Source organism: Gambusia affinis, linkage group LG06 (genome assembly GCF_019740435.1).
Source record: "Gambusia affinis linkage group LG06, SWU_Gaff_1.0, whole genome shotgun sequence".
In the NCBI taxonomy this organism is placed as follows: domain Eukaryota; kingdom Metazoa; phylum Chordata; class Actinopteri; order Cyprinodontiformes; family Poeciliidae; genus Gambusia; species Gambusia affinis.
This window is the reverse complement of record NC_057873.1, coordinates 21,514,006-21,540,514: the sequence shown is the minus strand read 5'-3', so window position 1 is coordinate 21,540,514 and position 26,509 is coordinate 21,514,006. Positions and strand designations below refer to the sequence as shown.

Here is a 26,509-nt window from a genome sequence, read left to right as displayed (position 1 = left end):
TATCACTTTTTTTCTCCCCCTTGTTCCTCTGATCAGTTTTGTTATTGTTTCTGTGGCAACATTCACTATCTGGTATGAGAGAAATAATTTTTACGGATGGAAGAAATTGGTGCAACTTTCAAGTTTTTTCACGGGTTAGTGTTACTGAGTCAGAAGTTGTCTCCTTTTGAGACAAAACATTAAAATAATGCAATCCACTGTTGCTCCGTCTATTGAATAGAGTGACATAAGCAATAGAAAGCTACATAAACTATCTGGCAGACTTATCACTGAATACTGATTACTGAATCAATATTCTTTTTAATGTATTATTATTCCCTCTCCAATTCCTCTTCATCAGTCTTTCGTGTCTTCTCTAACTTCACTATTTAACAAAGAAGATGAAAAGCAGAGAATTGAGATTTAGTAGCTGTTGAATGGAGAGTAGCTTGTGCGACAGTGGCGTCCTCTTCCTTTCTTCCCTTTAGCTTTCCCTTTCGTTCCTGCGCCGGTTAAACTTTAATGTGTTTTCCCCACTCAAGTACTCAGGGAAACTCCTCACAAATGGCTTTGGTTGCAGAAACACCAGAGTGGTTGTTGCGTGGCTTCTGTGTGTGTATGCTGGCGTTGTAAGAGACTCAGATTTAAGTGGGCTTGTGGCTGTGTCTGTATGTATGTGGTGATGTGTGGGGCCACAATATGATGTTGAAGTGGCGTTTACACGAGCGAGCGAAGCTGTGGACAAATGTAGCCGTTAATACAGAAACCTCTTTCTGCTAACTCTCCATCAGTCCTTTTTTTTCCGGCTTCATTCATTTTCTTCTGCAAGCTGCAACAAATGTACAGTTGAGCAATCTAATTTGTAGTTTGTAGAAACCCCTTAAAATAAAAATGTTACTTTTACAGATGCAGAAACAAAGACTGAAAAAGGTTGATTTTCTGTATTGATTTGGAAATTTTCTTTTCTTTTATTTTTTTGTCTTTATTCTTACAGAAAATCACTAGGCAACTTAATTCTACTTATCTGGTAGAGGAAAACTATTATTTTTAAACTTTCTCTTATTTCAATACAATCTAACAAGACTTCCTTTGGAAGAGAAAGAAGCCCACGTCTTCACAGGTCCTCCACCATGCTTCACAGCAGTTGACCAGTCTCATTGTTATCTATTTAAAGGTCCAGTAAACCTTTAGCAAATTCCATATATTCATAGTCGTAATGGTTTACAGCAGAAAAGGCTTTTTCTGATATGCCTTCCAAAAAAACCTCTCTGCATGTTGTTGTTGTGAGTTGGTGCAGATGAACGTCACTCCTTGCTGCTTTTGAAAAACAGGACAGTTCAAAGGTGCAATTATGCTGAAGATTAGCTTGTTCTATGGCTTTTTGCTCGTCTTTACCAGGGGCTGGCATTAGGTGTGGAGGGTGCAGTAATACAATCACTCCAGGTGAAAACCTTAAGACAAGCTCCCAAAATGAGGTTAACAGTGACTTCTGCTGGAGAGAAGGACAGAGACTGTTAATGCAAGGCAAAACAAGATAGAGAGAAGGGAAAGAGGAGCACCTCCCTTAGCGGCTGCCATGTGGCTTTAGCCATCTGTTGGCAGAGTCAAAATTAATTAGCTCCACTCATTACTAGTTTGCAAGAGTGCTGTATTCTGAACCAGACACCAGCTCTCTAACTTTCTTATGATCACCCGTTGCCTGACCAAAACCCGTCCACACCTCCTGTTGACGTCTGTAAAGTGAAATAAAATAGGATTTTGTACATTCTAGACCATAATCAGCTTATTATTGAAAACCTGAAAAGGTCCAGCTGTGACAGTTGTTTTAAAAATCCAATATAAGTGAAATGTTCCAGAAATCAATAGTTTATAAGACCAATAAAAAGACAGTGTGTGGGTGTGAGCAGATGTGGAACTGCCCTGCTGATGTGAACCAGTAGAAAGACATGTCCAGTTAAACTGATAATGCTTTTATCTGAAGTGTAATGAGTATGGCTTACTACCAGATTTTAGAACGGGGCAAGTGTTGGACGGCTGTTTCACGTGTTTCCGATTTAAAGTAATGCTTCAAAAACGCATCTCTGGCTTTCAAAGCTGCTCCTTTTCCCCCAGCTTAAAAAAAACTGTGTGTGAGGAGGAAACATTTTCTTCAGCTTTAGGGAGGGAAACTAAATACTCAACTATTTTGAGACATTAAATCAAATAAACTAATAAATTCACAGCTCAATAGTAAATGATAAATGGCCTGTTGAATTTTGATAAATATAGTCATGATCTGAAAATCTGTTGTATCATCTCATCTTGTGTAGGAGACATTACACAGAATATATAAAGAAACTATTCTAAATTTTCACATTAAATTATAATGACATTGAGCTATCTGATATTTACAGATCTTTTGATGTCATCTATTTGGACACACCTTCTTCACCCTCCCCTTTTTTTTGCTCTCTTTTCCTTCCTCTGCCCTCTTATCCCACTTTCCTCTCTCTTCCTCGGGGACTGCTCTGTGCCACCACAGAGACGACAGATGGGGCTCAACATCATTCAGAGAGGGGAAGAGAGAACAGGGGAAGGCTGCATTCATTATTTACATCACTTGGTATTGGAATATTAATGCTAAAAGCAATCGGGCAACCCTTCATTAAATTAACTAGAAATGTAGGAAAAGATAGGAGAGGTAAGATGGAAGGAGAGGAGAGGAAGGGAGGCAGAGGCATGGGAGAGAGAAAAAGGCACACTCAGTTAAATGGGTCCTAAAATTAGTGAAGCAAAAACACCTCCATTAAGAAAGCCTCCATCTCTCTTTCCTCTCTTTTCCTGCACTCTAACTCTCCTCTCCTCACTCCCTTATTTTAAACACCTCTTTGTCCCTCATACTCAGAAAAATCACTGCTTTACCCTCAAGTCCCTGCTCAAGAGAAATATGCATCTCTTTGCTGTCCCTCTTAAGTGCCTTTTCAAAATTTAAACATGCTTATGGTGGCAGAATGTGTCTTTGGTCTCCATGTGCATCTCCCCAGAGAGAATTCCTCTGTCTTTCATTCTCAATATCACTCCCTCCTTGGCAACTGCTCTTTTTCTTTATGTTACCTCCCTTACCACTTACATTTCTTATTCCAGCCTCCCTATCTCTCTTTTTCTCGCTACCTATCATTGACACATCGGACATACAAGTGCATACACATCCAGTGCTTGCGCAAGAATGCATGAACGAACACACGCACACACACACACAAATGCATACGTGCACATATGCAGAAACATGCAAATGCCAATTTGAAAGTCTAAAATTATGCATACAGGCAGTAAAGGAACACATCCAGATGAACGCATACTGACAGAACCAGAATGGCTCTCTGCTGCACAGCAACACATTGCGTAAATGCAAAACCACTCTCCCTATTAGTGGAAAGCTGCGACGTGCTGTTGACTTCTGGAGAGGAAACGGTACTAGTGTGTCTGCCAGTTATCTGATGCCACTGTTACCTGCCCCTCCAACTGTCCACAGCCCTGCACATACCCTAGGTAGTGCTCCATATTTGCTAAACTTCAAATTTAACATTGTACATGAAGAGGATATGTCTATTCTCTACTTGGGTGAAAATGAAAGTCCAGAAAAGGACCCAAATCATTTTGAAAGAATCTGCCATCTTTGCTTCAGTTTTCATAATAGAAGATTCAAACTTCATAATAACAATTTTAATTTATTAAAATTTAAACAACTAAATCATTCTTTAAGAGGACTGCTTGGATTTACTTTACCACATCATTTAGGTTTTGTTTGTTTGTTGTTGTTTTTTTGCAAATTTCAACAGCATCAAATAGGATAAGAAATGATAAAGAAAATGTAACCTGTCAACTGTTACGTTTTAACAGGTCACTTTTGATGTGTAATTTGAACCTTAATTGTCGCTTCACTGAAACTGAATTTAGCAGCTCTGTCTTCTACTTCTGGCCATGCAATTTGTTTGCAAGTTTTTGCTTTCCTATGTGTGTTCACATTACCTGCACCATTCTAGCATCAGTCTTTGATAAAATGCTGGCTTCATTAAGTTCCCCTCTTCAGACAGCAGCATAAACTGAATTAAGAGTTGCCAATCCAAACATTTGCATTTGCAAATCCCAGATATCAATACAAGGATGACAGAGAACGTGTATATATTCAGTATATACAAATTAGACTGATCCATATGTTTAATTTGAAAATGCAGAAATTCAAAGTACAACCTTAAATTCATTTTACTAAAGATTTGATTAAGGATTTTAAAAAAATAACACATTTTTATGACTACACTCAAAATGCAGCAAACCAGCAGAGTATGGAGTACTGGCTGCAATGGCGTAAAGCTCTGATCGTGTCTGCCTGCTTGTGTTACACCTAAAGAAAGGAGAGACACATAACAGACCTTTCTGACAAAGCACCAGGTATCCATTTAAAATAAAATGTCCTATTATTGCACATGCTGCTTTGATCTAAATCCACAGTGTATATGTTTTAATTCTCTGTTTTACCATTTCCCTCTTCTTACGTGCATGTGATCTATAAATGTATTTATCAGATTCTAAAATTAAGTCTACAATATACACCACAGATTTAGGCTTTGGGAGAACTTGGCCACCTCATACTTCCATGTTTCACCGAGACGTTGTCCATTTCATTTTATTTATCTTGACAATCAACAATGTGGTTACTTTATAAGGATGAATGTCAACGTAAAAGTACCTTAAAAAATTAATCTTTAAGCAGGTATTAGACATAATCTTAATAAGCCTCCATCAATATATTAAAAGTGTTTTATATTGATCTGATGGATAATGCGATTTTAAATGCTGTGTTATTAGATAAAAGCAAAAAAATAAATAAATAAATAAAAAATCTTAGAATTACCAGAAATAAGGGATTGAAAACATCAGTCTGTGTGTAAATAATCTACATATTAACATGTCTTACTTGGAGAATTGAGTTCTTGAAATAATATCACTTTTCAATAATATTCTAATTTACTGAATATGACTGTAGTGTTACCTTTTTACTCTGTTTTGTATTTGCATTTTTAACATGGTAATATATTGTTAGGGACACACATCACAAATTAGCTTAGAAATTTGCTGTTGTGGACATGTAAAAAAAATTTGGCAGCTTCTAGACCTCAAAAATTTCTTTCGGTGCCTACAGGTAGAGTTTTCTTCCCTGTCTTTGCGTGTTACATCTAATGTACCACAGCATGCAACAATTGAAGCCAGTATAATGGATTTCATTATGTAGAGAGGCTGCATGTGACACACCATGTATTTTCAACTTGGCTGCAGAAATATAGTCAACAAGGATGAATGAGCTGTAGTGCAAACACTCAACTGTCAATCTGTGCTCATACACAAGAGCTCTGTCCACGAGAACCGGCTAGGCGAGGGGGTTACCGTGTCTGTGTTTGCGTGCGCTGGCGGCTGCAAAAAGAATGCATAAAAGCTAGAGTGACGTTAAACTGAAATGTATATGAGATTCAAATGACTTCCTTTCTCCCTTTTCAACCCCCTCCATAGTTTTTCTTCAGGGAGCCTTACTCAGCTTTGCTTTAATGCAAAAAACACTGGCTTCTGCTTCTGTCTCTCTCTAACAAAAGAGCACATACAAATACAAACACGCACTTACACAATCATGAGGCTGCTGCATGTATGTTTACAAAACTATGTGAAATTTGCATTACAGTTTTTATTACTACTGTCGAGGTTGATGAGGACTCACAACTTTCACTGACAAATATCTGTAACTTGCTTTCTTTTTTTCTTTTGACTGTTTTTGTCAATGGGGAGTTTGAATTTTCTCATATTAAGCACCCTATTCATTTACTGGTATCCATATAAAAGATATTTGGGTTTTTTTTTCTCTGGTGGATAAGAGCTTTAAGAACTTTGAATTAGTAATCTGGCTACCTGTTTCTTTGAAAGATAATATGGCGTCTTCTTTCTCTTAATCACACTACAAGAAGAGAACATGGCATTCAAGTAAAGCAGATGTGAAATTGTCTGCAAGCAGTCCTCTACAAGAAAAAGACTACCCATCTAAACATTCAGAACAATGTATAAAAAGCTTAAAACAACAGGGAGCCATGTTTATCTTGGTACAGCACCGATCCAGATCAGATGAGGTAAAATAAATAAATAAATAAATAACAACCTCCACTGATCACCATTAGAGATCATCATCAAAGAGCGGCATCAAGAGAGCACTAATTCTTCATAGCAGACATAATACACAATTTGCTCGACAACAGATTATTTGGACAAAATGGCAGAAAATATGTTTTTTGGCTACCATTAGACAACTTAAGATGTGTAGTTTGCCAAACATGTTGTGGCTTCAACTGGTACCATGTGCTCGGTTGATCTCAAAGTGATAAAAATGTGAAAAATATGAAAAAAATTGACTAGCACACTGGATGATCTGTGGTGATGTTTTTCTTCCTACCGCGATAGGATGACCATAAACTCTGGTGCTTCCTCAAGATATTAAAGGAGTGGAAAGCGGAATTCGGGATCATCAACAAAGATCGAGCAAAGCGGGTTGATCAAAGATCCCTTTCTCTGTAAACTTCAGCATTGTAAAATAAATTGGGGCTCTACTACAAAAAGACTCAGACAGTAGTTCACAGGCTGTAGACAACAGAACTATCAATCACCTTCACTTCACATCACTGCAAACATTTGAAGGGGAATGGATCAAATATTAAGGTCATGTGACCCTTTGCCAGGCTTCAAAGACAAAGTGATACATTTATATAAAGTCCAAAATGGCGGACATCATAGACAAAAGCAAACGTAAGGTTAAGCGTCGGTATTTTATTTATACGTACTAATCTAAGAGGACTTATTTTTGTAAAATGCTGTTTTAATACATATCTATGAAAAATAACATGAAACACATTTGAACAGCTTAAATAATTACCTGAATTTGAAGGTGTTTGAACTTCCTGACTAGTTAGCAAATCAAAAAAAGAATAACACCTGATTTAGTTTTCTGTCTACTCATAAACTTATGGTTTAAAAGTTTTGCTACAACAGGTACAACATCTAACATTTTTGGTCATTTTAAGTGACTGCAAACTTCCTGCCTTTCATTCCTCCATTTGAATAGAAACTTGTTTGAATTCAGTAGAGCTCCAACTAACACTCAGCTTAAAATTTCAGTCTGATGAAGCCAAGAGAACCAAAACAACTTTAAAAAGCGACAGATTCTAAGTCCACAAACCAGACACTCTCCTGCCTCAGGCTGTGCCTCAAGGCAAACAAACTTGTTGGCCATGACACTATCGCAGAAAGTAAAATGCATTTCCTGCTGTTGAGACAGATAATGCAGTCCATATTAACCACAATAGCACTCAGTGCAGGATGCAGTAAGAAATCTTTTCTACCTCCTATAAACTCTAAGGTTAAGTAAGATAGGGACTTAGATCATGGATCAGAGTTTAAATCAACTAAAATATTGTATCAAGCAGAAAACAAGTCCAGTTTGACACCATCACCAACAAGTATTGCTTCACACTATCAAAATGTTCAGAATTTGCAAAAATCAATAGCACTACATGGTAATTTACCCCAGCAATCAATACTGAACTGTAATCTGGTGGCAGATCAGAGGCGTTTCTACCAATAGGAGGTGCAAAAGCCACGACAGCTGACTTTAATCTATTGACTACAAAGGAAAACACTCAACATGACGCCATCAAGGGAAAGCCAAATTCTCTATGATTCTTTAGAAGGACAAATAACTATAGATGCTCCAGTACAGGCCCTCCAAAGCTTCTTGGAGACAATGCCAGCAAGAGTGCAGAACAGACATCCTTCCTGTCCAAAAGAAAATAACTAAACAGTAGGCTGTGAAAAGTTTCCAGGATGTTGTATCATTGGTTTTAATTGTGGTCTTTTCAGACAGAGATAAAAATAATTCCATAATTTAGGAATTAAATTAGCTGAAATGTAATTTATTTATCCTCCCCAAATGTCAAATTAGGATCACTTAAAGCACACAAAAATATTATTCCATTTCTATTGTTGTCAAGCCTCAGTGCCATGATGCTTTCAATGCATTTACAATGTTGACATGATTGTCAGACACTATATTCACCGGAGCGCAGTTCAGTTTCAACTTGTGAAATCGGAGCTAAGTTTCATCAGTGGCAAACATGGGAGCAGGATGTGATGATGTACGCTCTCAGAAACTGACAAAAGTCAAGGCAGTGCAGGAGATAAAGGGGATCTGTGTGGCCCTTGAAAAGGTTGGTGTTACGACTGGCTCAAGGTCATAACAAAAACGGGAGACCATGCAGTGGTTAAAGTGCTTAACAAAGAATATTTATTAACAAAAACAACAATGTATTGTGAATGTCGGTGTCAGTGGTGTAATGCGAATGTTTGGATGTGGTGTATGAGTGCATATGGAAGTGTTGAAGTGCAAAAACAAAGACAAACTTAAATGTGCAGAAGGAGGGGAGCTGAGGCCTGGCACCAAAACACAACAAGCGTCAAGTGGCAGAGTGGACGCCGAAGGCGACCCAGAAGGTGAAGACGGCCAGGTTTAAATGATCTGTGCCCCAAATGAACAAATCAGCAGCACCTGTAAAGGGGAGGAGCACAAAGACAAACAACAAGGCACCTGCAACTCAGCCCATAAGGCCCAGAGCCGTAACAGTTGGGGATGAAAAGGTAATATAATTTTTCTCATCGTCTTCTTTTTTACAACATGAGCTACATAGTGCCACACTGCCCTCAATATTAACAATGGCTGTCATCACTGGCATAGACAAGTCAACAAAATTCATTTGAATGAGCGCTGACGTTTTCACACACTATGTTTACACCACACAAGCAAGACACTGCTGTAGCACTATGACTCACATTGCTCTCCCTCTATGCCAACACTTCACTTACCTCAGCATGCTAGTGGTTAAAGCTAAAAGTGAAACTGATGGTAAGGCCTACTTTTGGATCAACTTGGCTAATAGTCATCTGAACAAGTGAGGGGCATCCAGATCATTCAGCTGATCACCTTGTGTCAAAAAAACAACAAATCAGTCACAACACACTTCACGTGACCTGGCAAAGTATTTCTTTGTAAAGAACAAAAGATCATATCTAGAATCTAAAGTTTTACGTTTAAAACGCTGGAAGTATTCGGTGCAAAAACATTTGATCAGTATTAGAGGAGTAAATCATGTTTGTTTGTGTTGTTTTTCCCATGTTGAAAAGAGGAGAAGAAGAGAGGTATGTCTAAAAATATGCATTAAACGCCAGTGAACTATTGACGGATGAGCACTTAGATGCCAGCATACGTCTTGCGGGAGTCCTCAGGCCGTAACATACATCCCAGAGAGCTCATTGATTAGCTATTAATAAAGCACAGAGATTCCATTGCTGACAGGGGAGCTCAGGCTCTCTCTCTCTCTCACACACACACACACACGCACGCACACACACACACACACACCTACATACGCACACTCACAGCTGCACAACAGAATATAGAAGGTTCCCTGAGTTGAAAAAACATGATAGAATAATAATATTAATAACAACAGTGATAGAATTAGAAATTAAACAAGATGCAGTACGTTAAAAAAGACAGAAAACTGAGAACAGATAAATGATGTAAAAAAAAAGATAAACAAAAGGAAACATTTGCATGTCTCTCCATGTCATTCCACATTTATTTGCTACAGTTTTCATCCATTTTGTGCCTGATCCTTCACCCCAGTGCTCTCTGTCTTCATATACTCCTCCTCTTCTTCTTCCTGCTTCCTTTATGTCCCACTTCAACTACTCTGTCGCTCGCTTTCTTTCTTCTGCATGTACATCTTCAGGTCACGGGTCATTAAGTCAGCTCCAGCAGGGATGTGTTGGAACAGGATATTTCTCATACTACCCTGCCCCCACGGCACAACTGAAACACAAATATGCATAAACACTTGCATCTCTGAAAATACATGTAAAAATGCTTGGTTCGTACTTATTCCCATGGCTTTTTTTTTACACATACCTTTCATGTCTTCATGATGTTGGTCAACTTACTCAAGAACGCAATAGTGCATAATTTGGTTTTGCACGAAATACAAATTTGGATGCAAACAACACTTGCATCTAAAAAGTACATGGCCTCGGAACAGAAAAAGTCATGTTTGGTCTGTCCTTTGAACAGACAGGTATTTCTAAATTTTCTAATATTTTGAGGTTGTAAATTACATTTAATAGTTGAGCGTTGTGTTTGAAAACCACACAATAAAATGATAGAACTTTACCTTTGCATCCAAAGACAAAATATGCATGAAACAGATGTGTGTTTCTAAAAATGAATCGCGTTAAATTTTCTTTGTAAAGCAACTAGGAAACGACATCGACATCTTAGAGTACTTTGAGAGGTAAAATATAAAAGTGCTGATAGCATTGATAGTGGTATTGGTGCATGTCGGCCTATTTAAAGCACTGATTGCACTGGGCTTTAGTAATTACAGATTACTAAAGCCCATCACACAATTGACTAAACACGACATAATAATCTGTGGACTGACAGGACAAATGTTGAATGTTTTTGGAAGGTATTCATCACATTACTAACACAGCAGTTCTAAAAAAAGAACCCGTTTCATTATTTGAAACAAGATATAGTAAGAAAAACTTTTTTTACAGCACCGTATGTAACCAACTTTGTCACAACCAGGTAAAAATATGGCTTCAAAACCACAAACACACACACAGCAAAGTTCACCAACACACATACAAATGTGCATATCAGAGTGCTTCTCCACCCTGGTTGTTGTGCACTGTCAAACAACATTAGATTGTCTGAGGTGTCAGTGGGATAATTAGAATAACACGTTCACTGCATTCTTCATTATATGTGTCATCACCACTTACTGGGTGAACTTCCTCACTGACACCACCCCAACATTCAAACCCTCACACCCAAACAAACAATCACACCACCTTACTCCAACTTAACTGATGTCTTCTTTTTCTGGGGGCGGAGAAGTGTGTGTATGTGTGTGTAGTGGGGTAGGTGGTGGAGGGTGGGGGGGGGGGGGATAGTCATGCTCCCCATTAAAAATGGCCTCCAGCAAAAACCTAATTGTCTGAACTTACATCGTGTATTTTTCCACTAATTAGTTCCTTGGGAAGGCAGCATGATGCACAAAGTTGAGGAGCAGGAGCATGATTTCAGGAGGAGGGTGTTGGCAAGAGATCATGGCGGGAGATGAGTAAGGCTCTGACGTCGGCTCTGGATTTGGCAAAATATCTGAAGGCGACTCTGTCTGCTTTTGCTATAATGGAAGGAAGCAGTGAAGCATGTGTCCACCGAGTCAAAAAAGATGTTAAAAACACTGGCAAAAACCCCCCAAAACAAAACAAACAAACAAACAAACAAAAAAACACGGCTAGCGAGGATCTCGGGCACAAAACCCGAGGACGGCAACAGTACCGAACGAAAGGCACGTTGGTCTGCGGGAGGTTGTGGGGGCAGAGAGGATGCGAAAAGCCCAGACAAACTCACACAAGCGGCCTTGCACACACCTTGTGGTTAATGAATAACTAACAAGCAGAAAGGAAAGGGAGCCTTCTCTTCTGAGTGAGGCCAAATGAATTCACAGAAGCGCTATGCAAATGTTCCCTGGGCTAACGAGACTGCCTGCATGATTGGAGTGCCATTGAAATTCTCCTCGTGCACAGCCCTCTCTCACTTCCTACCTCCCTCATATCCTCCTTCAATCTCCCTCCATCTCTCCCGCCATTTCAGTCAGAACGTCCATGTTCTTTCTATCTATCTATCTATCTATCTATCTATCTATCTATCTATCTATCTATCTATCTATCTATCTATCTATCTATCTATCTATCTATCTATCTATCTATCTATCTATCTATCTATCTATCTATCTATATTCAAATCAGGTTTTCTGCACAGATAAACACTGCAGGTCTATCATTGCCTGGACAGCAGTGAATGCCCCTGTGTCTGACTCTCTCTTTCCGTCTGTCTCACCGACAAACACCCTCACACACACCTACACCCTCCAGCCCACCACCAACACACGCGCACGCACACAGACACGGTCCGTTCAAACAGAGCAAGCTCAGAGTCGCTCTGCACCTGTTCTCTCTGTAAAACATCCAAACACGAGTGCTGAATAAATAACCCAACCTAACACACATCACAGCCAGGTTCTCATACACAAACACGCGCAAACCACAGCCCATAAACACACATCAATAAGTAAACAACACCCATTTCCCCTCCCCGGTTACCCCACTGCCTGCCCTCTTCCCCTACCTTTTACGTGAGGTATAAACTTTTCCGCTCCTAAAGGAAATCACACGTAGATGTGTGTAATGGTTAATGGTCAGACACTAACGGGAGATATAACAAAAGGACAAAGAGAGACACAGGAGGAAAGATGGAGGTAGTTGTCAGATGCATCTTTAATGATTGGGGGCTTTAAAGCTCCTGCTCTTCTCCTTCCTTCTCCCTTGGGTGCTGGGGACAGCAAGAAAACTAAAACCTACACCTCTCTCTTTATCCATCCGCACACCCTCTCATGCGTCCTTATCTACCTACCTAACTTATTCCGTCGTCTCTCCATCCCGTACTCGCTTTGCCATCTGCATAATTTAGCATGTCATGCTTTTGTGCCACTTTATGTTCCCCTGTTTTCTGCTTATTCTGTGGTTTTTGGGCCTATCTCTTGTTCACTTAAAGGGCTGATGGAGTGAATGGAACAGGCCAGGCATTGTCACTTCACTATCTTCTAATAAGTGCCTCTAAAAAGGAAGGACTAGAGGGGAAGAAAGTTAGGAGTGGATAGACGGAGGGCTGGAGAGAGGTAGCAGGCCTCTACAGAGAGGACACAAAATGGAGACTAGGGCAGGAAATGCAGCAGCTGTGGCGGCACTGCACTTTACTCAGAGAGGCGCCGAGTGCGTGTCAAAGAGGCAGCTTCAATCAGTGAACACCATCACATTTTCTTCTTCACTTTCTTCTTTAGGGGTAGGGTTCCTTTTCTTTTTTTCTGCTAATTAGTGTTAATGTTAAGATCAGTTCCTCTAACTCAATTTATTCTGCATTTCTGAAGGTAAGGAGTAAGCGTGTCGATAGTCAGTATTTGTCAGTACTTCAGGTTATCTCCATTTCTGGATAATGGCTCTTGTCTTAGAAATGGCTTTGAGCAGATATCCACATCAATACCTATGTCTTTCTACAGTTTTTTTTTTTTATTCATTCACTCCAAAGATTTTTTTTCTCTAAACCATCAACAACAGACTAATTAATGCATAAATACTCTTGTAAAAAAAAGAATCACATGACACCGTTTCCACTTTGTGCACACTAAATTTAAATAAATATATATATATATAAAGAGAGAGAGAGAGAGAGAGATTTGTCAAAATTGGAATTAGAAGGGCAGTCCTCAAAAAAAGTTAGAATTTTATTTCGGATGGAAAAAAACCCCATCTTGTCAGTGCTCCTCTAATCGTAGTGTGTGTAATACCGTGTTTTAGCCATAAAATGTTGGAAGCTTTGTGAGGAAAGTGACCACAGACTGTGCTTTGAAACATATGGTAATCAATACCAAAAACCTCAGTTGCTTATTTGCAAATTTGCATGTACCGCAGTGGTGACGTGATGGACGTAGGTAACAGTTTCAACGAGGACAGTTTGACCGTCTTCCATCCCAGGAAGGAATAGAAATATGCATCACTGTCCTCTTTTTGCCGGCGTGTATGCATGTGTGTGAGCATGACTGTGGTGGAGCTGAGCCATGGTGATGCACTAATAAAAATCAAGCAGCGATGCATCCTCACACCTTCCTCATTCCGCCTGCCGGATTGCACCGGTTTCCATGGCGACCGGATAAAACTCACACTGTTTTAAGCTCCAACTGGAGAAGGAGATTCACACAGCCTCATACACACGCACACACACGCCTACGCAGATGAAGTTCCTTATTACACATCTGTCAGATTGTAGTCCTTCAGTTGCCTAACTGACAAGAAAACAAATGCTAATTTTATTATAAGTGACGGCGACACCAGCAAACCATCAATTAAACGGAGAGACGCAGATATACGGAGAAGCCGTGCGAGAGCGGCGGTTATGACAGCTGAGTAAAAACCACAAGAGCTAGTCTAACCACTTGGCCCTCCTCTGTTTGACTATCAGCCTGTCTGTCTGTAAATTTGTCCGCACCGCCCAACATTGCTCTATGTGCAGGCCACAAAAGCAAACAAATTTGGCTGTCAAATACTGACACGACACCCAAGAAGGGTCGAATCGCAGTGAGGCCAGCTGTCAGCAAACACCCTCCTCTCTCTTCATCAAAACCCATTCATACTCAGTTTTATTGACCAACACAGCCGTCTGTGTGACATATGTCATCTTGTCAAGCCGACACCTAGCGTGCACTGTCTCTAATAAATGGCAAAGCACCAGAGCATCTCGAGTGCTCAAGTGAAGGCTGAAAGTTGAGCATGCAACCAGGAGCTGATGGATGAAGGGGATGAATGGACGGATGGATGGAGGCATGAACGAACGCCTCTAATTGGAACTCGGTGTTTGTGTAAGTGTTTCTGTGTGGGGCCATCGACACAGGCCGCCAGTCTGTACCAGGGAGGGAAAGAGATGAGAAGAGCCTTTGAGTCGAAGATGGCCGAAAAGAAGAGCACCACTGTCTTACCAACAGGACCTATTCATCAGCTGTGGGGGAAGAGGAGGAGGAGTGACTGAGAAAATTGGGAGGAAAAAAATAAAGCTCCACAACGTCTTTGGATTAACATTTTGACACGATTTCAAAGCATGGTTTCATCAAGAATCCCAAATCATCATTTCTAGAGATATCCGAACATTTAAAGAAAAAAAAACTAAACAATAGGAATTTATCATCAAAATCTTTTTTCTTTGCTCTGAAAGTTATTTTGCTGATACTTATAATACTGCTACTTTACAATTTTTGTTTTAAGTAAAATTAAGATAAACTTCATTGGTCATCAAAGAGTCAATTACAAATTGTCAGCAGATAAACTTTGCAAAGCTTCATAAGTAAAATGATGAACTACATGATTAACAAACGTGTTAACTTTTGCACATGCTTGGACTTAAGTTAGCTGTAGACTAAACTAATAAAAAAAGTGGGGTTTTTAATATTTACCTTTTCAGGTTGTGATTTTCACAGTTTGCTTTGTGGGTCTGTGAAAACAAAGAGGACTAGAAGGATAACTAAAACCAGAGTGGATCTTTGAGCCCTGATGTGAACATATAACACTTAATTTCCCTTATTTTTTTTAACTGCAACACAAAAAACATCAAGAATTAATTCGACTGCAGGTGATACAGAGAAGAATAAAGTGTAAATTTATGTACAAAGCTTGGCAGATTTACTATTTACGTTATTGTAGCATTACTTGTTTCACTGCTCATGTCCTATACTAAGTGGAATAAAAGCTCTGAATCTGAATCTTGCATTACTCCTAGTTAAATAAACAACTCTTAATTAAAATTGTGTATCCACCTGATTGTTGCTGATTGACTGTGGATCCAACCTCTGTTAAGAAACAGCAAAGCAATATGTTCTTATATCTGATTGTCTGAGCTATAGAGAGCTGTGTTTTGCAATTTGGCAAAAAAAAAAAGGTTTTTGTTTGTTTAGATAAACAGTGATAAGTGGGATGAATTTGGGATGAATAAGGGGTTTTCCATCTGTTGTTAACAGATCAGGTATCAAGATAAATGTGGTTGAAAGATCAAAATCGGAAGAGTTAGCATAAACCATGTTTAAGTTTTCTGTCATGACTTTGTCAGCAAAACTCCCCGGAGAAAACCTTTACCAGCACCTATACAAAGTGCTGGTAAAGGTAAAAAGTACCTTGGATGTTTTATTCTTATATTTCTTTTACAAATCATTTAGGATTAATCAAATTTGGCCTTTTTGACACACACACACAAAAATAGAAGACAAAAACACTTTTTTAATGTCAAAGTGAAAACTCCATGCTACCTGACAGAGCTTGAAAAGTATTGCAAAGCAGAGTGGAGAAAATTGCAGAGTTCAGATGTGAGTTTAGCAAAAGGTACATATTCTCACTACTGCCTTGAATATTTGTGCAATCATTTAATTTATGTTAAATATCTGTATTTATTTTTGTCATTTTGTACACACCAGTTTCTACTTTAACATGAAAAGGTTTTTTGTAAGTTTTCTTTCTTTGTTAAGGAAGCCACATTTTGTTGGTCATAACTGATTTGCAAAAGCAACAAAAAGGGTAAAACATCCAAATGGGAGAGTGCTTTTTATGGGCTATATGGTATGGGCACTACAGGTAATGATTTACCACTGCTTAAAATCTTGGCATCTACACCCCTGAGCTCATATCAAAAAATTGCCAGTTAAAATACACAATGGAATAAAAAGCCAGCAGACTTAAAGTCTTGGATATTATCTGTAATTCTCCTGACTATATCACTGGAGTCCAAGAATGGTTGTGGTGATGGTTGCCCAGAAAACCGTCAAAGGGAGCTGACCCCAGATGACTTACCCTCATCTCTAAGGTTAAGTACGGTCACCCTATGGAGGCAGCTCAATTTGACTATATGCATCTATTTATTTATCTTTGCAAAACAGTACATCCTTATTTCATTCATTTAGGGTTAAGGTCTTTTTCACAAAACCGCTTATTTACACTTTAGTGGGTGTGCGTGTGTGAGTGAGCTAGAGGAAGAGAGAAACAGAGAGAGAGAAAGAGAGAGCGACTATCCCAACATGCTTTTACTTGTTTATGTGTGCATGTTTTACCAAATGATCAATACCATACTCCCACTGAGCGCTTAGCACACAAACGTGATACACCGACTTTTACTAACAAAGCACACACGCAGACACGCACACACACTGAGCTATGAGTCAAACAGTTGCCTGGTCTCACCACTCTCACACTAAGAGATCTGTGACAAGAGAGAGGGGAATCCAACAACAAGCTTTATCGATCCAGACTGGAAACCCCCCTCGGGCCACACACATACACATACGCACCAGCGTTGAGTTGGATCAATGGGTGCTGCTGTGTGAAGGATAGAATCGTACAAAAAGAGGAGCACAAACACACCTTTATGCACAAAGGCGCATGCACTGTACAGAGACGAAACAAGGGCGATACGGGGCAGAAGGAGCAAAACGTATCATCTGACCTAAACAGTCTCATCTGACAGCCTGCAATTTGGCGTTGCTCTATAGAGCAGATGTTAACACCATGCCACGCACACCTGAACACATTCACAAGCACACGCACAAATGTCAGTGCACACTGAAAGAATAGCTACTAGCAAGCTCAGTTTCAAAGTGATATTGCTTCTCCGTTGAATGATTTAAAGAAAGGATCATGTGGAGTAAAGAGAGCTGCTCCGAGACGCAGCAAAGATATGGCTGCTCAATATTTTCACGAGCAGTGACACAAATGTATCACTCATCTGACTGTGTACCGTCTCAAGCCTTCTCAGTCAACATTCCCACGCCCACATGGGCACAAGTCGAGTTTGCTTTATGTTTTTACTAAGAGCACTAAAGGGATGGTATGTTTCCACAACTTGTCTGTATGTATTTTACGTGACCAGAAATATTTCCAAACAGCTGAATTTGTCATTTTTGAATGCAGAGGAAAAGTCAGGTGACATTCTTTTATTGAATGAGCGGCAGTGTGAAGCAATAGTACTGATGGCGACCGGTAGAAAAGCCTGCAGTTTCTCCACAATTTCCTTTGGCAACCCATGTCAAGAACTTTTAAGCTTTGGGAACTGTATGGTGAAAAATGTTATACCCAAACAAGCATTGCAAAAATGAAACATACTTATTACTGTAAAAAGATGTTAACCAACATTCTGTCAAATTTCTTCATCTAATTTTTCCCCTGACGCAAATAAAACACCAGAGTCGTGACGTCAACATTTTAGCGACTGGCTGACTAAACCTGCCAAACTAATTTCCGACTGCAACGTAATGGTGTTTGGTGAATCACCGATGACAACTGCAGCCTTAATGTCCTACCAGGGATGATGGAAACGGTGTCTTTCTCCCAGGACACCACGCTGACGTACTCTTGAACAGCTGAAGGGATGAGGCACTTGAATACGGCAATGTTACCCCGCATGGAATGCTGGTCTGCCACTCGGACTGTGTAGGGCTCCCTGAACACTGGATTATTGGAAAGAAAAGGAAGAATGTTAGTTATTTCAAGCAGTATTGTGTTTGTGACCTGGACTATTTTATCTAATAAAAAGGCAACATCTTTATTTTTTTTTAAGTTATAGTGCATCACGTTTGAGAAGCTGAAAGAGAATAGTTATAAAACACATCATCAGTTGAGAAGCAAAGCATCAGATTGTCTATACAAGAAGACACAAAAAGCTTGTTGCATTTTCATGTGGCATCGATAATCGCAACTTTGTGTTTTGTTAAAATTAATGGAAACTAAGTTTATAGCGAGCTAAGACCAAAGAAGAAAAGGTGTTTCTCAATTTAAATCGGTGTCATTTTAGGCACTTTTTAAAAAAGTATTTATATTACTTTAATATTTTATTTTATCACCATACAACCACAATTTTCAGCATCTCTTTTGGATCATCAGCACAGCAAGCAATTGGATGAAGTGAAAGAGAAAGAAAACGATACATTCCTTGTGATGTTAAAAAGTGAGACATGCCTGTATTTAGCCCCATTGAGAAGAGCACATTACTAAGTAGTGCTCATCAATCTGTAATTTGTTTCCAGTATAAATAAAACTGCTCTGTAAAGAACCCGTATGTTTGTATGAGAACTTTGTTGAATGGACAGTACAATGAAAACGAAGAGCAAGCGACAAGTCAAAGAGGAAACCGTGGAGAAGGTAAAGCAGAGTTATGGTTATAAAATATCTTAACCTTTTAACATTTCAAAGATCACTGCTGAAAACTGAGAGAGTGTGGGGTAACTTAAAACCTAAGAGGAACAACTAAACTGCCCTTTCCATGCTTTGGTAGGATGTGAGGAATCTTTGCAAATACAAAAAAGGTAAAGTAGTATTCCATATGTGCACATCATAATTTGAAAATTAGTGACACACAATATTTTCGGACTTCAAAAAAAAAAAAAAAAGATTTTCAATGTCTCTTTTTTTTTGTCATCACTGTCCAGTCTCACCAAATGATGAATGCAGGGACAGACCGGAAAACAATGCTGTCTGGTGTTCAGTTTAACCACATTAGGACAGCGATGCACTTTTTAGCCCCAGACGTAAAGCCACAGTTTGACTGTAAGAAGGCCTGACTTTGAGCTGCGTTGGAAGGGATGCACAGTGATCGGCCCCTGGCCTTTTAAGGCGCAGCGCCGCAGATGCTATGAGACGGCAAGGAGTGGAGGACCGCTCACAGACGATGGAGCTGTCACATGCAGGCGCCAGGCATCAAAAACACACCCTCTGCTCATGGCACGACGAGCTCCAGACTACGAATCTGTGCCAGTGTACAGAAAGAATGGTAGTGATTAAGACGGGCCTGATGATAAAAACAGTAGCCTGTAGCTAACCAAATTATCTCTCCAGTTAATTCTGTCACATTTGGATTAGTGGAAAAATGTGAATTGTTGAATCAAAGCATACATTCATTAGATAAATTAATGTGAGGTGAAATTAAATGAATGGATTATTTTGATAAGAAGGAGAGACGGGTAGTTCAAGGGCACACCCACCAGACAGAATCATCGGTGGATTGTTTTCTAACCCAAACTGTGGAGCTTATTTGTTTAAAGTTAACTCATTAGATTAGATTTTTCTCTTTGATGTGCACAAAAAGGAGAATATCTGACATGAGTAAGATGAGAAAAACACAATTACAGAAATCAGATAGGGTCTAGACTGATATTGGGGACGGATTCTGGCAATCTATCAGCTGGGCCTCACTTTAGAAATTAGGGCAGTAATGGCTTAACAATGTAAAATGTACACGCGTGCACACACACACACACCAAACTGGGAGTGGCCTCACCCCTCCCGCTCTCTTCCTCCAGCTCTCCAGTGATATAATTAACGCCTCGCCTGAAGGCCAGTTTCCTTGGTCATTAATAATGCTTTATGCCAGCCGCTACTGTCACTGGAACCCAGTGGAACCAAAGCCAATGTCCTTGTCGAAACGGTGGAGAGTCTTTCACCTTAAAGTTCGAGCTTTATTCTCCCAAGTCTTTTGTCTCATTCTATCTATTGATTTCACAGTTGTACTTTATTCATAAGCGCCTGAACCATGGACCCCGTCTTTCTTCTTTGGTGGCTTGTGAAGGAGCACAGAGTGTAGCGAATATGTGAACCTGACAAATATTGATATCATTTTATTCAATTTAATTCAATTTTATCAAAGTTTTATTTAGAAGGTTTTTTGTATGTGTGGGTTCGACAATGTAAAACATTTTTGAGTGTTTTTTTTTTAAGTTTGAAGATTTATCTTAGAAAACCACTCTAGACTTCACAGTGACAGAGTGACAAAAGATTCAGTTCTTTGTGAATGTGTTTATTCCCCGTGAACATCAATGTATATTAGGACTTCATTCGACAAGACGACATAAACTTGACCAAAATGAAGCAAAATGTGAACATTTTTAGGAATAAAACTGAAAGGTGTGGCATGCATTTCTATTAAGTCTCCCTAAATTAGTAATTTATAGACACAGTTTTCAGTCGGAAGATATTTTTTTTTTACCCATTATTTGCAGAATAACTAAAAGACTAAGATGAGATTGAAAGCATCTGGAATTTTTTTTTTTTCTTCAAGACTTGCAGTGGATGTTTGACTGGGCAATTTCTACAAGTAATTGGCCGGCTGCACATTGAAACTCATATTCTGCAATGTGGTGAAATCCATTAATATGTCAAGAGCCACAAACAGCTTCTTTACAAAAAATGTCAATACAAAAAGCAAAAACACAATAATAATGCAAAGTTTCCCCAGCTTTCTGAAGCACCTGACAGATCTTCTTGCAGTATTTTCCTGTATCTAGCTCTTCCAATTAACTCCTTATAGTTGTGCCTACTTTTGGTATTTTCAGAGGATGAGCTGAAATGTTGAAGCTTTGTATGTTGTTTTAAAGCTAACCAAGCTTTAAATTTAAATTTCACATCCTTCCGATGTGATCTTCAAACTTAACAATGCTATTTGGAGTTTGTTTATGAAATGAGGTGATCTTTGAAAGAACTTGGTTGACTTGCATTATATTTGGAGACAATGGAGTCACACAATATACCGTGTATGTTTTAGGTTCCAACATGACAAAATGCAAGAGACAGGATGTAGATCATTTTGCCACCACTTTGGTTACCAGAAGCAGAGCATCGACGAGAGCTCAAAAGCTAAAATAATAAATATCATTCTCATTAGGCCTTTGTTTGACTTCCTTAAATTAAACAACTCTAGCGTTTCATTGATGCCAACTAGAACTGGATCAATAGCCTGGATCGACACAGGAGCCTCGGCTGTTGTGACCGAGCCAATCCTTTCAATCATTTATTTACTCTCCTAGTGACCTGGCTCCCTCCTGTCAATAGAAAGTAGAATCCCAAATGCCCACTGAGGCTCTCCGAGGGTGTTTAAAATCAGCCTGACAGCTTGTAAATACTTGCCACAACGATGACAGATATCACATTTCAGTTCAGTGGAAGTTCATATCCAGTCAAGGTCACTTGTTTTACACTTCACACCCTTTCGAAGGGTGTTGCGCAACAATTCCTTTTCCCACTTGAAATCTGTCAAATAAGCTCTAGCAGCGACCACAATAAGAGGCCACTGTTGTGATTTATTGCACGTTATTCAAAGACCTTATAGAGACTCGAGGGCAGCTTTGTAACACGATGTAAAATAGTCTGATTTGTGTGTAAATTGCACTCCCCCGCCCCCTCATCGCATGCGCAGCAGAATTATTAGGATGTTACTGATGCCTGACTATAAGTAGCTGGGTTGCCAGGAAACGAGCTAAAACATGGGTCTGGGCGCACTGGGCGCACTGGGAGGCGAGTCTTGTATCACTGTCGCTTCAATAATTAACGACAGGGAAACCAAATACTGCATTTACTAATTTATAAAGCAAGCTGAGAATACGAAGAGATTGTGGAGGAACATGATGAAACACAAGAGATCCTAATGTACGTGGCTCTCATTACCCACTGAAAATGTTATGGATTAAAAAAATAAATAAAAGCAAAACACTCTTTGGAAACCTGCTTTTATGTTAGCAATGAACTACCAGTTAGAGAAGAGATGCTGAGGACAAATTAAGAAAGAGGATCTATGCACACTCTTTCCAGAGCTTTGCAGTTTTGTGTATTTTAGCTGGAACAAAGAAGAGGTAAGGTTAGCCGCAACGAACAGGTGTCCTTCCTTCATGGTATTGTGTCTGTGTAAACAGCTGTTAGGTGAATGAAACTTAAAACCCTTTGACTCGTACAGCCCATTCTATCACAGCATTACTGCCTGTCCACGCTAAAGTCTCATGCTAATCATTATTGCTGGAAGTTATATGAAAATAAAAACGGACTGTTCTTTCATGACATTCAGTGATCAAGGTGAAGGGCAACTATTAATTAATCTTCTTTTTTTCTGATTATATGGATTTTTGGTTTTCCAGCTGATGCCAGCAAAAAAAACCAAAAAAAAACCCCATATATATATATATATATATATATGTATGTATTTAGCAGGGGCTGCACAGTGGCGCAGTTGGTAGAGCTGTTGCCTTGCAGCAAGAAGGTCCTGGGTTCGATTCCTGGCCCGGGGTCTTTCTGCATGGAGTTTGCATGTTCTCCCTGTGCATGGTGGGTTCTCTCCGGGTTCCTCCCACAGTCCAAAAACATGACTGTCAGGTTTATTGGTCTCTCTAAATTCTTCCTAGGTGTGAGTGTGTGTTGGTTGTGTGTCCTGTGTGTCTCTGTGTTTCCCTGCGTTGACTGGCGACCTGTCCAGGGTGAACCCCGCCTCTCGCCTGGAACATAGCTGGAGATAAACACCAGCAACCCTCCTGACCCCATTATGGACAAGGGTGAACAGAAAATGGATGGATGGATTTAGCAGACAAGAATTTTCGGTGACTCTTCCGCTTGGCCTCCATTGATATGGATGCACTCAGGAGTGGAGATTTTTGGAAGGAGTGTCCTATTACATTTAGCGTAAAACTAATTCAGCATTTCAGATGTCCAAAGTTACACCAACAGTCCAACATGATGTGGTGGTGGTACGATGGATTCAGGTTGCATGCTTCTGTGGGACATGACCTCTGCCAGAAAAGCCCCATGGAGAACGTCGGGCTAAGTTTGTGATCTTAGACTCAAGCTCCAATGATCTGACGTACACCAGCAAATACACACCTGGATGGCTTGAGAACACAAAAAACAAGATGTTGGAGTAACTTACACAAAGAGAGAGTTAATACCTTGAAAGCCACATGTTGTATTTACTCAATTTTTTTTCTAATTTTTCTCCATTTTTCTCAACCTGAAATCAAAGTTAGTGTGCTGATCTAAAACATTAAGAAGGAGTAAAGAGCTAAAATAGAAGAGGTTTTGTCAGCGAGAAGATACTTTTTTCACAACACCTTGTAGATCAAATTAAACTGGACTTTGTGCAAGTGGCAAGATCTGGGAGATATTTGTCCCTTTACGTGTGTCATTTTAGAATGAATGGATTTGTTTGTTGACACATTTGGCAGCTTTGTTTCCAGCAGGAAGAAGGTCCTCGATTCAACTTCCGTCATTTTGAATGAAGTTTGCATTTTCTCCCCATGCATGCTCGCTTTCTCGCCAGGGACTTTGTGTTCTTCTCTCACAAGCCAAAAACGTGCATGCTAGGATATTAGCATACATCATCTATGTGTGTTCCTGTCTGGCGACGTGTCCAGTATGGACTCTGTGTCTCAGAGAGACTACTAATGTCTTCCACTGGTATTTAAGTTTTCAGTACCCATCAGTGAACTCACAATAGTTTAAAATGTTCAACAGTACTTCCTGTTTATGAACATCAAATATATATATATAAATATATATATATATAAATAAAAAGAAATCCACAGGATTATGGCTTATAACTTTTCTTTTCCACAACGTGACTTTTATTTTGTTGTTTATTTGTGGTAATAAGTCAATTAGAAACATTTACCTCACAGCGCCTTCTTACCTACAGAAGCAGTAGGAGTAGAATTTAGAAGCAGGACATTATGTGTCTTCATCCAATTTCTAGTCTGATGCTTGAAATTTTAAAACTTTTTTTTTTGTGGTTATTTTTTGACACATCAGTCCCTAGAGTTACAAGACAGCATACTCGTTCTTCATCACAGCATTTTTACAAAACAAAACAAAACAAAAAAAAAAACCAAAATGAGTGCTGAATTCATTTTGACTGAAATTGCACAAAAATAAATAAATAATAATAAAAACAATCTGGGAGTTTTTGCCAAAAAAAAAAAAAAAAAAAAGAGAGAGCCAAGTAAAAAATATCTGAGGAAAAAAAAATGCACCCAGTTTGTCTTCTGTGAAAGTGAAGGTATTCAGACTGGTGATAATGTTGTTATTGGACTAGTTGGCGCATGCATGGGAGAGAAGGAAGCAAGGAGGATAGGAAGGATAAAGGAAAAAATAGAGACGGAAAAGAGACGGAGAAGGAAAACCGCATGGATGGCGAGGAGGGGGTGGGACAGATTTTTGTGGAGGGTGTCTCACTGCGACTTGTCAGCTGTCATCATTCTCGTGCACCACCTGAGACGGGGTATGCCACACCCCGGCGCTCATGCCTGGGTTGCCCGTGGCAACCACAGACAGAGGGTTTTCATGTGCACGCACGTGCGTGTGGGAGAAAGAGTGAAGGCGTGCCTTTGTGCTGCGTTAGGCTCCAGAGGTAATGAGGTGCTCACACATGCACATGAGCCTGGCTATGGAGCTGTGGAGTTGTGGTTGCCTCAGCATTTAATTGATTAATTGTTGTAATTATTTGGAAAGGAAGGTCACTTCAACGCTGAGGCTATCTGGAAGGTCACTCTGACGCTGGAGGGACTCTCATCCTCTGGGGACCACACAGGCCATATGGGTGTGTTTGTGTGAGGAGGAGATTTCAGATCCGTTTTCAGAGATACATTTACCTGTGTATGCAGGAGTGAGTTGTGGAGCTGGTGACCTTTTACTGTGACCCAAAAATCCACTTCTTTTCATCTTTCTTTTCACATCTTTATATGTCTGTACCTCATCTTTTCTGCCAAACAACCTGGCAGCCAAAAATTGTGCGGTGAATGGCTCAGTGTGTGTGTGTTTTAGCATTTAGCACCTTATAAAGGACCATTTTTTCCCAACAAATACTACTTTGTGAGAACGCACTTTGCCTTATGGCCCCACAAGAAGAAATGCTGTTTTAGGGTTAGTGGGTTAGGTTTAGGACTACGGTATGAAAGGTTTAGGACTACGGTATGAATTGAGTTTAGGGTTAGACATGTATTGCTAATGGTTACGTTCAGTGTAACGGTCAGGGTTAGACTGTGGAGGTGAATTAAAAAACATTTGATGGAAGTCAATGTAATGTCCTTGTGAAGATAGAAAAACAGTGTGTGTTGGAGTGTGTGTGTGTGTGTGTGGGTGTGTGTGCGTGTATGCGCATGTGTAGTTTTGGGACTTTCCAGTCCATGGACAGATGGAGAGACTGGGAGACTAGCTTGCTGGCATGAGCTGTACGCAAGCTGGAGTGGATGGGAGTCTGCTAGTTGTCTGTGTGAGTTCAAAAGGGTGTGAATAGAAATGTATAAATCTGTTGTGTGTATACCTATATGCGTTGCATTAATCATACGAGCATGCGTGTGTTTGGGATTTTCGCCTGTATCTGCGTGTGTTTGTGAAGATGAGCAATAAATGCCTTCTATCAGCATGTTCATCACTTCCCTCCAGCTCTGACCTTGGCAGGGAGCACAGACGGGTCACTGAGCCAACTGTTTGTGTGGTTGTGGGTCTGTCCTCTGAAGAATTTAACTAATTCACAGGGTCACAAAATGGCATTTTAGGACATTTGAACAGATATTGGACCAAGATAGCTGTTTTGACAAAAGAGCTTAAAATTACTTAATGGGTTAAAAAAAAAAAAAAAAAATGTGAGATCATTTCTTTCAATTTTCTTCCTATGATTTTAATAAAATATGTTTCAAATTGAAGATGTTTAGAAAATCTACCTCCCTTTTTTATGTGGAAGATATCAGCTGAATTGTTGCATGAAATCATACACACTGAGCTTTTCCCAGCTTGTCACCTTTCATACAAATCAGGGAAAAAGTTAGAGAGAGGTTCACAACATGTTCATATGTAAATATCTAAAGCCTTTTTTTTAAAAAGTCTCTCAGAGTACTGTTGAACTCATCATCTGATAATGCAAGCAGAATGGCACCGAGACATTGGAGTCCAACTAAACTGATGGGTCAGGAAAGGACAGCAGTGGTGGTTGAGAGTTTGTGACCGTGGA

The 26,509-nt window shown here is 39.6% G+C and overlaps 1 protein-coding gene across 4 annotated transcripts in view; it reads right to left on the bottom strand.

Moving 5' to 3' along the window:
- Positions 1–26,509, bottom strand: part of LOC122833226 (Down syndrome cell adhesion molecule-like protein 1 homolog) — a 116,777-nt gene that overhangs the window by 67,518 nt on the left and 22,750 nt on the right. For all 4 annotated transcript variants that reach the window (XR_006370944.1, XM_044120650.1, XM_044120649.1 and 1 more), the window contains one exon: positions 18,057–18,203. Coding sequence is in view for 3 of the 4 variants with exons in the window: in XM_044120650.1 (XP_043976585.1) it covers positions 18,057–18,203 (147 nt within the window). In the remaining variant the exon portion in view is untranslated. The remainder of the gene's footprint in view (positions 1–18,056; positions 18,204–26,509) is intronic.